The sequence below is a fragment of the Myxine glutinosa genome, chromosome 13 (genome assembly GCF_964187855.1).
Source record: "Myxine glutinosa chromosome 13, kmMyxGlut1.1, whole genome shotgun sequence".
NCBI lineage: Eukaryota > Metazoa > Chordata > Myxini > Myxiniformes > Myxinidae > Myxine > Myxine glutinosa.
Genome location: NC_136273.1, coordinates 691454 through 706879, shown reverse-complemented (window position 1 = coordinate 706879; position 15426 = coordinate 691454). Strand labels below are relative to the sequence as shown.

Below are 15426 nucleotides of genomic sequence, written 5' to 3'. Positions count from 1 at the left end.
AACGTCACCGTCTGCTTCGGCGGCCAACGCTTTGCTTGGACGTTTGTAACCGCAAACGTGCCCATGGCTCTGCTAGGCGCCGACTTCCTCTGCGCACACGGACTGCTGGTGGACGTCCAACGGCGTCGTTTAATCAACGCCGAAACCTTCAGCTCCCTGGTATGCACATTGAGCAGCTCCGCGCCGACCAAGCTGGCATGCGCCGTCCCGGCGGCGAACGAGTTTGCTCGCCTGCTCACGGAGTTCCCGGCCCTCACGCAGCCGACGTTTTCGGCCGTCGCAGTATGGCATGGGATCGAGCACCACATACCAACCACGGGCCCGCCGGTCTACGCCAGGGCCCGCCGCCTCGACCCAGCCAAGCTCGCCGTGGCGAAGGCCGAATTCGACGCATTGGAGCACCTCGGCATCGTGCGGCGCTCCGATAGCGCGTGGGCCTCGTCACTGCACATCGTGCCAAAGCCGGGGGGTGGATGGCGCCCGTGTAGCGACTACCGCCGTCTCAATGACGCTACCACCCCAGACAGGTACCCGATCCCGCATATCCAAGACTTCTCCGCCCGTCTGGCGGGACGGGGCATTTTTTCGAAAATTGATCTCATACAGGGATATCACCAGGTACCTGTCAGGGCGGCCGACGTCCCTAAAACGGCAGTCATCACGCCGTTCGGCTTATTCGAATTCTTGCGGATGCCGTTTGGTCTCAAGAACGCGGCTCAGGCGTTCCAGCGCTTGATGGACGGCGTGCTGCGTGACCTGCTGTTCCTTCTCGTTTACCTTGACGACATCCTCGTCGCCAGCACGTCCCGGGCCGAGCACCTCCTCCACCTCCGAACACTGTTCGGGCGCCTCAGCGAGCACGGCCTCATCGTCAACCCGGCCAAATGCCACTTCGGCACGACGGCCGTTGATTTTTTGGGCCACCACATCACCAAGAACGGGGCCGTGCCGCTGCCAACCAAGGTCGAGGCCATCACCATGTTCCCGCGTCCCCGCACCATAAAGGCCCTGCAGGAATTCCTGGGAATGGTGAATTTTTATCACCGCTTCGTGCCCCGCGCTGCTCAACTCATGCGGCCCCTCTACGAAGCCCTCCGGGGCAAGCCGGCCAAGCACGACATCGCCTGGTCCGCAGCAATGGATGCGGCCTTCCAAAGCTCAAAGCGGGCCCTTGACGACGCAACACTGCTCGCTCACCCGGTGCTCAACGCTCCCATCGCCCTCACCATGGATGCCTCCGACTACGCGGTGGGCGCCGTACATGAGCAATGGGTGAACGGGGTTTGGCAGCCACTCGCTTTTTTCAGCCGGCAGCTCCGGCCGAACGAGCTCAAATACAGCACGTTTGACCGGGAGCTCCTCGGTCTACACCTGGCCGTCCGCCATTTCCGCCACCTCCTGGAGGGCCGACCTTTCACGGCGTTCGTCGACCACAAGCCGTTGGTTTACGCCATGGCCAAGGTCACGGAGCCGTGGTCGGCCCGCCAACAGCGCCACCTCTCCGCCGTGTCGGAGTTTACCACAGACATCCGGCACGTCGCCGGCAAAAACAACGCCGTGGCCGACTGTCTTTCCCGGGCCAGCGCAAACGCGGTCCACCTGGGCGTGGACTTTGCGCTTATGGCGGCGGACCAAACCACCGACACCACGGTGCAAGCCCTCCGGGCGGCGGACACGGGCCTCCGCCTGGCCGACATCCCCTTCGCGGACACTGTCCTGCTCTGCGACGTCTCCCAAGGCCAGCCTCGCCCCATCGTGCCCGTCACCTTGCAACGCCGCATCTTCGCCTCCCTCCACGGCCTTTCCCACCCGGGCCGGAAAGCTTCCCAGAAGCTGGTGTCGGCGCGATTCGTCTGGCACGGCCTTCGTCGGGACGTCCGCGATTGGACCAGCACCTGCACGGCCTGCCAACGGGCCAAGGTCCACCGACACACCCAGGCCCCACTGGCACCTTTCACCGTGCCCGAACGACGTTTCGACCACGTCAACGTGGATCTGGTGGGCCCCTCCCCCCGTCACGGGGGTTCACACACCTGCTCACCATGGTGGACAGGACCACCAGGTGGCCGGAGGCCGTTCCCCTCGTCTCCACCACCACCGCCGACGTGGCGCAGGCTTTCATCGCCACCTGGGTCGCCCGCTTCGGCGCACCGGCGGACATCTCGTCAGACCGCGGACCACAGTTCACCTCCGAGCTGTGGGGCGCGGTCGCCCGCAACCTGGGGGTCAAGCTCCACCGTACTACGGCCTACCACCCCCAAGCAAACGGGTTGTGCGAGCGATTCCACCGCTCCATGAAGGCCGCGCTCATGGCCGGCCTTCAAGACGGCGGTTGGGCCGACCGGCTGCCGTGGGTCCTTTTGGGCCTCCGCACGGCCCCCAAGGAGGACCTCCAGGCATCCACCGCCGAGCTTGTCTATGGCCAGGCGCTACGCGTCCCGGGCGAATTCGTGCCCGACGCTACCAGTCCCTGGTCCGCAGCTCACCAGCGCTCGGACCTCCAGGAGGCCGCCCGACGGTTTGCCCCCGTGCCAACATCCCACCACGGTGACCCCCAGTCCTACGTCCCCCCAGCACTTCGCACAGCGGAGTATGTTTTTGTGCGTCACGACGCACATCGGGGGCCACTCCGGCCGCCGTACGACGGGCCCTTCCGGGTGCTGCGACGGGACGACAAGTCGTTCGTCATCGACATCGGCGGCAGGTCGGACCGGATTGCGGTGGACCGCCTCAAGCCGGCGCACGTGGACGTCGACCACCCACCACGGGTGGCCCTTCCGCCGCGGCGAGGCCGCCCCCCGTCCACGGTGCCCCCCACTCGACCGCCCACCACCACACCGGACCCCCTCCCACGACCCGCCAGGGGTCGCTTCGGCCGGGTCATCAGGACCCCCCTCAAATTGACCCTGCCGGTGCAAGTCGATTCTGGGGGGATGTGTGTAGCGGCTACCGCTGGGTTTTCACAATCGCCTTGCACCTATCAAGGACGCGGAGCGATCACCATGCCGGGCTCGTCCAGGACGCCCGGGCAGGCTCGCCCTCAACTTGCCAGGCCGCAGCCAGGACGCTGGGCCACGCCCCCTCTCGCCTTTCCTGGGCAAACGCTCCGGGATAATATGTATATATATTGCTGGCTGCCCGATAAACGGGCTTTTCAGAGTGCCTGAGTGTTTGGTTTGATTAAAGCAACTCGGATGAATTCCAGCTTTTTGTCGCGTCCATTCTTCCGATCGACGTGGGAGCCCCAGCTCCTTCACGTTTAAAATTTAAAAAGCCTTCAATTTCTGATATTTTGCGTTTTAATTTGGGCCTCTCAATTGAAGCTCTGCCCGTAGGCCGGGTACCGTTGCTAGTAATTGAAATTTAGCATTGATTGTTTTTAAGACCTTCACTCTTTCATTCCTCTTGTCTCCCACGTCTAGAACAAACTCCCACTCTCTTCAATCCCACTCCTTCCTCCAGATCTTCAAAACAGCTGTTCACCACCATCTCTTATCTTCCCCCATCCAAAACCTTGATCTTTTCTACCCCCGTTTATACACCCCAAATACACCTCCTTCCAATTCGTCCCGTTTTCTTTCCTGAAAGTCCTTGTAGTGTCCATCTTGTTTATCCCATGTACCTTTCCCAGCGCTCTCCCTTCCACAGATCTCCCGATGTCCCTGTTCTCTACTGTTGGTGTGCTTCCTTCTCTCTCCCCCTCTCTCTCTCCCGCTCCCTTTATTATACTAGTACACCCATTCTCCAAGTTAGCAGCAGGAATACTAGTACTCCAAGGGAGCAGAAGGAAGTATACTAGTACTCCAAGAGAGCGTCATTCTGCTCTTGGATATATAGATTACTGTAGATCTATGGTCGGGCCTCAAGAACATTGGAGGTGTGTTCGTTTACCAAGTTTCTTGTAGAGCGCTCAGCAAGTGGTTTAAGCATTTGAGCAAGAAGTCCATTCAAAACCGTTAAGGAATGGCTAGCTTGGCAAGTGCTAGCTAGCTGCTTGGTAAATGAGCATAACCCGGTCTTTCTCCCTTTCAGTTTCATGTTAAACAGCAGGAGCCAGTTTCAAAAGCTCACAACGAAAAACGCCACAGTAGTGGCAGAAAGGGTCATGTTATTAATCAAACACTTGTGGGGTATATAGAGTACAGTAGATCTTCGCTCAGTTCTGTAAGTAAAACTTACCTCATGGACGTCGGGATTCCTCCAAGTTCCAATCCTCTTTATTTCGTGTTATAAACAGCATTAGCAACTGTTTAAAAAGCTAATCATACGTGTTTGTGTTTTATAATATTTTTACCTCTGGTAGAGGCCGTTCGGCCATTGCTCCCACGGAAACGCCATGATATGCTATTTATAAACGTTGACTCGATGTTTGTTCAAGGAGGAAAAACACCTTGGGGAGGTGGGATATTATTGCGATTGATATTGTTTTGTAATAACATTAATATGATGCTATTATCGTTAGTTTTGTTATTCGAAGTGGCCTTAGAAAAGACCACGATAAAGGTAAGTTAATATGGCTATACACCTCAACATGCAACCCCATTGACGGCAATGGCAGGGAAAACCCGCCAGGGGGAGAATACCCCCTTGGGGAGGAGGGGGGGTGTAAATTAATGTGCTACAACCTTCATTGTGTAACCCTGAGTCATCCTGTCAAGTTTGATTGAGATTGGATAAGTAACGACGGAATGTATCGTGGTCAAAAAAAACATCATCAGGTAGACAGACACCAAATTGCGTATTTTAGTATGATGATGTTCATTATGAAAGCTCTTGCACGAGCTTCGACTTCATATCCAAAAAATCTAAATAGGTTATTGTCCCCCGTCGCACCGCAGAGCGAAAGGGGGGCTATGGTTTTCCCCTCCGTCCGTCCATCCATCCGTCCGTCCGTGCGTGCGTGCGTAAGCGACGGACCGAATTCTAATTTGGTGTGTGGGTTCAACCCACGTCAACATTCAAGATGGCCGCCGCCCTGTATGTCTGAACCTTGTGAGCGGAATATCTTGAAAAATAAGCAATTGCAATTACTTGCAAATTGCAAAAATACCAACTTCTAATCTGGTGTGTGGGTGTGTCTAGGCATAAGGAAGAACCCTATTGAAAATTGGGTCGCCACGTCAAAATCCAAGATGGCCACCACCATATATATGTCTGAACCTTGTGAGCGAAATATCTTGAAAAATAAACGAACTACTAACGTCTAATCTGGTGTGTGGGTGTATCTCGGCATAAGGAAGAACGCTATTGAAACTTGGGTCGCCACGTCAAAATCCAAGATGGCCGCCACCATGTATGTCTGAACCTTGTGAGCGAAATATCTTGAAAAATAAACGAACTACTAACTTCTAATCTGGTGTGTGGGTGTATCTACGCATAAGGAAGAACGCTATTGAAAATTGGGTCGCCACGTCAAAATCCAAGATGGCCGCCATGCGTCTTCCACTTTGTCAACTCATCACTTCACCGACAGGGGACCTAGGCGTAACGCTTGTTTTTTTCTGTACATGTGTATTAACCGCATTCATAACTTTTAACCTTTTTGCCGATAAAAAAATGTGGTTAATACAAAGGAAAATATGGTATATACTAGCACTATGGTGATTGGCCAACTAGTAAGTACTGTACTGTGCAAACGTTTCTGAGGTTATCATGTAACCTTTATAGTAAGGGAAACATATGAAAATCTGTTAACTAAATTGTTACCAAAAAATTTCTTCACCAATATGTTTGTAAAGGTGTGTAATAACATGTGTTAAAATGTTGAAGGTCAACTCCCATGGGAAACCCAGAAAAAAAGCTGTTGAATTCGGGTACCGAAAAATTATTTTCGAGAATTTTTATTTTTTTAAATCGGCCCTTAAGTAACTTATGAGGGGTCAAATAAGGGTTTTTCATGATTCTGAGTTGATTGTTAACATTTATATTTCACCACAGACACTCCTTTGTGGAAAAATAATTTCTAAATATATCTCATTTTCTACTTTGCAGGACATGGAGTCTAGCAATATGGATGAAGACGTTACTCCACCTGTGCTCAATTGCTTCATCTGTGCACGCTCGGATACACCAGCTGAAAGGCTCATACAGGCAACTCCAAAGGGATACTCAACTTTATTGAAACAAGCAGAAACTGTCGAAAATGTTACTGTTGTGGAACGTATGAAGGAGGCTCAAAAGGAAGGAAAACTGAGGTACCACCAGAAGTGTAAAAATGATCTGTACAACAACTTTGTTGCAACCACCAAGAAGTCAGCTCAAGCATCAAAGGCAGAGAAAGAGTCATCAAAGTTGAAGAGAAGACGCACTACTTGTGAGTTCAGTTCATCAACTGGCTGCAGTTCTAGAAGATCACAGTCAGTTGACCTCCTGTATAAGGATGTATGCATTCTTTGCAACCAACCAGCCCAGCTCTACAAAAATAATCCAGCACAAGCTAGAAAGAAATACAGAGTGCCAGATAATTTGACTGCAGATACACTGAAGGCAAGCTTGCTGAAGACAGCACGGAGTCGCGGGGATGACTGGGGCACTGAAGTCACTGGACGCCTGGAAGGGATCAACGACTTGGTAGCAGAAGAAACACTGTACCATTTGCGATGCAAACTTATGTTTGCGAGAGGTGACAGTTTGTCCAAGACTGATGAGGAAGGAAAAAGGAAGAGAGGACAGAGGAGTATTGATGAGGAGCGAGAGGCAGTTTTTATTGAATTCTGCGAATGGTTAGACTCAGAATTAGAGCATGGGGTAATGAACATGGACCAAGTCCATGAAAAGCTGCAGGAGTTTGATCAGTCACCAGAGAAGAGCCTTTCTTATTCAAAGCATTGGCTAAAGATAAAACTTCTAGAGAAATATGAAGGCACCTTGTATTTCACAACACAGGAAAGAAGGGCAGATGTACTCTGTCTCAAAGATGGCACCGACAATATTCTGCGAGAGCATCATGCTAATCTTGACCATGGAGATGAGAAGACTCAGATCATAAAGACGGCACTCAAGTTCATATCCAATGATATTGCCTTGATTGATTTAGGTCCAAAGTCATACCCCACCACACACAGTATGACTGACATCGATAGTCAGCTGACACTTGTTCCTGCAAGCCTTAAGATGTTCTTGAGACCGATTGTCAAGACAGACGAAAGAGTTGCCGTTTGGGGGCAGAATTTTATTAAGGCCTGTCGACCTCGGTCTGGAGTATTGCCACACCAAATGGGGCTTGCCATACAACTTGATCATAGATTTGGGTCAAAATGGATGCTCAACAAGTTCCACCGGCTGGGATACACTGAGTCTTACACGGAGACACAAAACTACAAATACTGCTTCCTTAATAGTAGGAATGGAGATGATGTTCCAGATACTCTGGCACTCTTGACACCATTGTGGAGGAAACCGATGAACAGATCAATGATGAGGTTGCGGTTGATGCTGCGCTTGAGGATCAATCGGTGATGACAGCCAAAGTGCCAGCCAGTGAAAGTGAATTGTCAAGTAATGATCAGGTGGTCTTTATGGAGGTTGGGGAAACAAACAATGCAGTCACTCAGTTTGTTGGAGACAATATAGATTTAAACATTGTCTCTATTCACGGAAACACTCCCTTTCACTCAATGGGTTGGATCGAAGTCACCTCTCCGGCACCACCTTTGCCAGATCCACAGACAACAGCAGCTTTCCCCAGGGTGAAGTTGAAGGCACTCGACAAAGCTAAGATCCTGAGAGGAACTGAAGTAAAGATTATTCCATTTACGAACAGGAAACAGATAGGAACGAACGCGATCATGTTTCTCCCCCTCACTGAGCTTTCCTCCTCCCTGGCTCATGATCAGCCACTCCTCACTCCAGGTGACACACTCTGGGCAGCGGGGTGGGTGATCAAAGCCAACGATCCTGAGTTCCTACACTCCAACTGGAATGGCTGGATGAAGAGAATCCATGCTAATGATGCAAAGCAGAGCACACAGATCGAGTTCCTCCCAGTTATTGAAGGAGACCCTAATGACCTCAACACCATCTTCACCACTCTGAAAGAGTGCATACGGCACGCTGGGGTCGCTATAGTGACCTTTGATCTTCCGATTTGGCTGAAGGCTGTGAATATAATAAAGCAGGCAAATCTACCTGTCATTCCAAGGTTGGGTGGTTTTCACCTGCTGAAGTCTTATCTTGGATCAATGTTAATATCTTGGATAAATGTTAACAATCAACTCAGAATCATGAAAAACCCTTATTTGACCCCTCATAAGTTACTTAAGGGCCGATTAAAAAAATAAAAATTCTCGAAAATAATTTTTCGGTACCCGAATTCAACAGCTTTTTTTCTGGGTTTCCCACGGGAGTTGAACTTCAACATTTTAACACATGTTATTACACACCTTTACAAACATATTGGTGAAGAAATTTTTTGGTAACAATTTAGTTAACAGATTTGTGAAATATCTCATAAAATGCCCTTACTATTAATTGAGATCAAACATAACAGTGGGTTCACATGGAATGCAGGTGGAGACAGACTATGACCATTGGCGGATGCATGTCAAATTCTATTTTCTTGTTAACTCAACTGGACTACGTCCAGCTGAATTTTTGTCATCACCCAGTGCCCGTCGTCTGTCTGTCTGTCTGTCTGTTGTCTGTAAACAATTCGACGTCTATGCTCTAAAAGTCACAAATATTGATTACATTTGATGAAACTTGTTATGCAGCATCTTTAAGACATAAACAAGTTTGGGATTGCATTTGGGCGTTGTACGCCCAAAAATGGGCACGGCAGGGCGGCCATATTGAAAAAGGAATTTTTGTCATATATTTTTTAGCACATATAAACTATATAGTTTGTGGTTCTATTATGCATATTCTAACCATATTGATATAGACCAGTTGAGTTCAGGTTCCCTGGAACCTCTAGTTTAATTCAGATCTTTCTTCAGATTTGTAGATGGTATACTTGCTTCCTTTCATTTTCTCTCCAATATCTGTGGTTCGTTTTATTCTTTTGTTTTTTTTTACTCTCTTGTGCCTACCATTGGTTTGTCATTGTAATGTACAATTTATGTTTGTGTTTCTGATAATCTACCTTGACCTTCCTGATGTTTGTAAAATAGTATAATTAAATGTTCTGTTTTATTGAATTGCTGGTGGATGCCAAATGTCTCTTTATAATGTGGACAATAAATCATATGGACTTTGACCTGGACCACTCCCTTTTTGTAGGAATACCTGGACCACTCCCTTTTTGTAGGAATACCTGGACCACTCCCTTTTTCTCGGACTACCTGGACCACTCCCTTTTCTGAGGTCCATCTGGACCACACCTTTTCTGAGGTCCATCTGGACCACTCCCTTTTCCTCAGACCATGTGGACCACTCCCTTTTCTGAGGTCCTTCTGGACCACTCCCTTTTCTGAGGTCCATCTGGACCACTACCTTTTCTGAGGTCTATCTGGATCACTTCCTTCTTCATGTCGCAAAGCTGATCTCCAAAACCAGCCACAGACTGGCGTCTTCGATTGTACCAATTTATTATTTTTTAAATTTAGAACTACTCACAAAGGCTGTTGTTTATATTTCATTGGAGTACTGCTCTCCCCTATGAGCTGGGGAGCTATAACTACATCTCTTTGCCCCGAATTCTGTGGAATCTAAAGTCTTCAACATAATTGGAAATTCCATCGACGAGGCCAAACCAAAACCTGTTGCTCTCATATCACAGACAAATCAATGACCTCTGTTTTTCACCCTCTCTTGCCAGTCTATCTACCTCTGCTCCCACTACTCTCTCAGCCCTTCAACCCTCCCTTCTACTCTGGGATGCACAAATTCTTCCAGTAACTCTTGATTAGGCTTCCAAAATCCAGACTTTCTGCACGACACCACTCTTTTGTTCCTCTTTCTCCCGTTTATGGAACTGCCCTCCACAGACAGTTTGATTGCACTCTTTCCTCCAGAACTGCAAGCAAGCGGAACTACCATCTCATGTCCCACCCTCTCACCCTCCCCCCACCACCTCCCTCACTCCCACTCATCCCAAACTCCCCTCACTCCCACTCATCCCAGACTCCCCTCACTCCCACTCATCCCAAACTCCCCTCACTAACACTCAGCCCAGACTCCCCTCACTCCCTCTCATCCCAGACTCCCCTCACTCCCACTCATCCCAGACTCTCCTCGCTCCCACTCATGCCGAACTCCCAACCCTCACTCCCACTCATCCCAGACTCCCTCCTCACTTCCACTCATCTCAGACTCCCCCACTCTCTCATGAATACCTGCAATATGTTATATTCACATTTACCCTACATCACTCAACGCTTATACCTACAGGTTATTGTGTTACATCTCCTCTCTTCTTTTTTGAGCTAATGTCCTTGCTTGCTCTGTCCAACTGTAGCCCACTGTCACTATTACCTTGTTCCCCTTTGTGAACTCGCTCTTTCATGAGCCTCGATTTTTGTATATAAAAATAATACATGAATTGCTTAAGCAACAACTTTTATCTTTTTGTTTTGTTTTGAAATCCAGGTATCGCCTGAAGAACAAGAAGCTTAGCGGCGGTCGAGGGGGCAGCCAATCTCTCACCCAACTGAACAAGGTCGGCATGCAAGGAGCAGCTTCTGATCTTGCCCCAAAACTTCTGGCTGTGCAAAATGGGCTTGTGTTAGCCAGCTCTCCTCAGCTCATTGCTCGTGGCATCGAGGCTCCTTTATATCCAGGGGATTCATCAGGCATTGGGAGTAAAGCAGGGGAAGCCAGTGCCAGCGCTCCAGGCTCTTTATCTGGATCTCCTCCTGAAATGTGAGCTCGGTCACCTCGGCAATTACCCCCTCTGCTCCTTTTCTTTAATTCATCAATTTATTATCCCCACGCTTTTTGAAAAAATTGCGGGATATTGTAATCTGCAACGTTGTCTGTCTCTGTCTCTCCCGTACGTCCATCTGTCAATCACGCCATCTCGTCTTAAACGGTTGTGCAGAAATTCACCAAATTTAGTAGTTATGATCACCACATGGGACAAAGGTACAAGAGCTGCATTATTGTGGACCCCCTCACCCCACCCCTCCCCACACTCAATAGATCGAATACGATAAATGCAATTACGGGCACATTTGAAAACATTTTTTATGAAACTTTGCATATGCAATCAACATTGATATGGACGTTACACATGAAATATGTAACGTTTTTTGGGGATTTGACACCCGGTCTATGCTTTTAGTGGGTGGGGTCCACAGTGGTCAAAACGGGAATGCAATTTTTAACTCGATTTAATATTGGGTTATTCCTGGTGGAACCTTTTGCCATCTTTCAACTTTGATTTAGGTGAGAAGCATGGCGATTTGCAATGGTGCGCCATCAACTTCACTCTTGTTTTGTTATAGTATTTGCTGTTCTGGTTTGCTTCGCTCCTTTCATACAAATTTAACATTTTTCATCTGTACCAGGGCTCATATCCTACATTGACATAACTTGTTCACATTTAACCCAATCACTTTGTGCAAAATTAGGCCGATGATATAATGTGCCCAAATTAAATTTGCCTCTCCTTTCTCTTTGTTCCGCTTGTACGACTCGCATGATTACCCCAAGAAAAATGGGCTCTTCTCCTAAACCCACATTCATGGGTTTACCTAGGCATCCTCGCCCCGTCGACCCGTTCCTCGTTGCACCAAAGCCTGGCACCTTGCCCATGATTGGAAGAGGGCCGAGTCCTGCATATGCCACGCATCTGCACCAGCCACCGCCGATGGATTTGTACTACGCAGATCCCCGCACCGCTGCACCTTTTGACCAACATCACTATAGGGGTGAGTCTTCATATCCCACTGACTGTGAAAGGTGCTTCACGCGGTTCATTTTAAGTAATAATCACGTTTCCAGTTGAACATTAATGAGTTGTATGTACATGTATTATATCGGAGGCGATGATGCAGAGGAGGAGGTTGGAAGTGTTTTTGTTTTTTTTTCTTTTTTTTCTTTTTTTTTTGTATACTGAATCGAGGCTCGTGAAAGAGCTAACATTTACTTCACAAACAAATCAACCAGACAAACAAAATATATAAGAAGAGAGAGCGGAAGACAAGATGGGGAGAGAAGGGGATGCACACAACCACAACATTTGAGAGCAGGGAGATGTGTGGGAGGGAGAGGGCTTGGGGGGGGGGGGGGAGGAGGCGTGGGAAGGGGGGGGGGTGGGGGTGGGAGAAGTATAAAACACAAGGACACCAAGGACGTCCAGGACAGAAGTTGGTATTTCAAAAGAGTGGAATTGGGGTGAAATTAGCGGGGGTAGAAAAGATCAAGGTTTTGGATGGGGGAAGATAAGAGCTGGTGGTGAACAGCTGTTTTAAAGACCTGGAGGGTGGAGTGGGATTGAAGAGAGTGAGGGAGTTTGTTCCAGGGGCGGGAGAAAAGAGGAATGAAGGAGTGAAGGTGAGCAGAGAGTCTTGATTTTGGCAGTTTAACCATAAGAGGTTAAACCATTGATTTCAAATATCAATTTGAAAATTGAAATCAATGAATGAGTGTTATTATTTAATTATCAAATTAACAATACAAGTTCACAATTTCAGCAAAACAGGCTTGAGCCATTGATTTAAAATATCAATGAATGAGTGTTATTATTTAATTGTTAAATTAAAAAGGCAGGTTCACAATTTCAGCAAAATAAGCCTGAGCCATTGATTTCAAATATGAAAGAATGAGTGTGATTATTTAATAAGCAAATTAACAAGACAAGTTCACAATTTCAGCAAAACAGGCTTCAGCCATTGATTTCAAATATAAATGAATGAGTGTGATTATTTAATTATCAAATTAACAAGACAAGTTCACGATTTCAGCAAAACAAGCCTGAGCCATTGATTTCAAATATAAATGAATGAGTGAGATTATTTAATTAGCAAATTAACAAGACAAGTTCATGATTTCAGCAAAACAGGCTTGAGCCATTGGTTTCAAATATCAATGAATGAGTGTGATTCTTTAATTATCAAATTAACAAGACAAGTTCACGATTTCAGCAAAACAAGCTTGAGCCATTGATTTCAAATATAAATGAATGAGTGTGATTATTTAATTAGCAAATTAACAAGACAAGTTCATGATTTCAGCAAAACAAGCCTGAGCCATTGATTTCAAATATCAATGAATGAGTGTGATTATTTAATTCGCAAATTAACAAGACAAGTTCTCGATTTCAGCAAAACAGGCTTGAGCCATTGATTTCAAATATAAATGAATGAGTGTGATTCTTTAATTATCAAATTAACAAGACAAGTTCACGATTTCAGCAAAACAAGCTTGAGCCATTGATTTCAAATATAAATGAATGAGTGTGATTATTTAATTAGCAAATTAACAAGACAAGTTCATGATTTCAGCAAAACAAGCCTGAGCCATTGATTTCAAATATCAATGAATGAGTGTGATTATTTAATTCGCAAATTAACAAGACAAGTTCTCGATTTCAGCAAAACAAGCCTGAGCCATTGATTTCAAATATCAATGAATGAGTGTGATTATTTAATTAGCAAATACACAAGACAAGTTCACGATTTCAGCAAAACAAGCCTGAGCCATTGATTTCAAATATCAATGAATGAGTGTTATTATTTAATTGTTAAATTAAAAAGGCAGGTTCACAATTTCAGCAAAATAAGCCTGAGCCATTGATTTCAAATATGAAAGAATGAGTGTGATTATTTAATTATCAAATTAACAAGACAAGTTCACGATTTCAGCAAAACAAGCCTGAGCCATTGATTTCAAATATAAATGAATGAGTGTGATTATTTAATTAGCAAATTAACAAGACAAGTTGATGACTTCAGCAAAACAGGGTTGAGCCATTGATTTCAAATATCAATGAATGAGTGTGATTATTTAATTAGCAAATTAACAAGACAAGTTCACGATTTCAGCAAAACAAGCCTGAGCCATTGATTTCAAATATAAATGAATGAGTGTGATTATTTAATGAGCAAATTAACAAGACAAGTTGATGACTTCAGCAAAACAGGCTTGAGCCATTGATTTCAAATATCAATGAATGAGTGTGATTATTTAATTAGCAAATTAACAAGACAAGTTGATGACTTCAGCAAAACAGGCTTGAGCCATTGATTTCAAATATCAATGAATGAGTGTGATTATTTAATTAGCAAATTAACAAGACAAGTTCACGATTTCAGCAAAATAAGCCTGAGCCATTGATTTCAAATATGAAAGAATGAGTGTGATTATTTAATGAGCAAATTAACAAGACAAGTTCACGATTTCAGCAAAACAAGCCTGAGCCATTGATTTCAAATATCAATGAATGAGTGTGATTATTTAATTAGCAAATTAACAAGACAAATTCATGATTTCAGCAAAACAGGCTTGAGCCATTGATTTCAAATATAAATGAATGAGTGTGATTATTTAATTAGCAAATTAACAAGACAAGTTCATGATTTCAGCAAAACAAGCCTGAGCCATTGATTTCAAATATCAATGAATGAGTGTGATTATTTAATTAGCAAATTAACAAGACAAGTTCACGTTTTCAGCAAAATAAGCCTGAGCCATTGATTTCAAATATCAATGAATGAGTGTGATTATTTAATTTGCAAATTAATAAGACAAGTTCACAATTTCAGCAAAAACAAACCTGAGCCATTGATTTCAAATATCAATGAATGAGTGTGATTATTTAATTAGCAAATTAACAAGACAAGTTCACGATTTCAGCAAAACAGGCTTGAGCCATTGATTTCAAATATAAATGAATGAGTGTGATTATTTAATTAGCAAATTAACAAGACAAGTTCATGATTTCAGCAAAACAAGCCTGAGCCATTGATTTCAAATATCAATGAATGAGTGTGATTATTTAATTAGCAAATTAACAAGACAAGTTCACGTTTTCAGCAAAATAAGCCTGAGCCATTGATTTCAAATATCAATGAATGAGTGTGATTATTTAATTTGCAAATTAATAAGACAAGTTCACAATTTCAGCAAAAACAAACCTGAGCCATTGATTTCAAATATCAATGAATGAGTGTGATTATTTAATTAGCAAATTAACAAGACAAGTTCACGATTTCAGCAAAACAAACCTGAGCCATTGATTTCAAATATCAATGAATGAGTGCGATTATTTAATTAGCAAATTAACAAGACAAGTTCACGTTTTCAGCAAAATAAGCCTGAGCCATTAATTTCAAATATCAATGAATGAGTGTTATTATTTAATTGTTAAATTAAAAAGGCAGGTTCACAATTTCAGCAAAATAAGCCTGAGCCATTGATTTCAAATATGAAAGAATGAGTGTGATTATTTAATGAGCAAATTAACAAGACAAGTTCACAATTTCAGCAAAACAGGCTTGAGCCATTGATTTCAAATATAAATGAATGAGTGTGATTATTTAATTA

The 15426-nt window shown here is 45.3% G+C and overlaps 1 protein-coding gene across 1 annotated transcript in view; it reads left to right on the top strand.

Annotated features, from left to right (window-relative positions):
* The window catches only part of LOC137439183 (uncharacterized), a 320724-nt gene that overhangs the window by 193404 nt on the left and 111894 nt on the right, over window positions 1-15426 (top strand). Inside the window, exons 12-13 of the mRNA XM_078767715.1 lie at window positions 10528-10800; window positions 11638-11810. Of these exons, the coding sequence (XP_078623841.1) occupies window positions 10528-10800; window positions 11638-11810 (446 nt within the window). The remainder of the gene's footprint in view (window positions 1-10527; window positions 10801-11637; window positions 11811-15426) is intronic.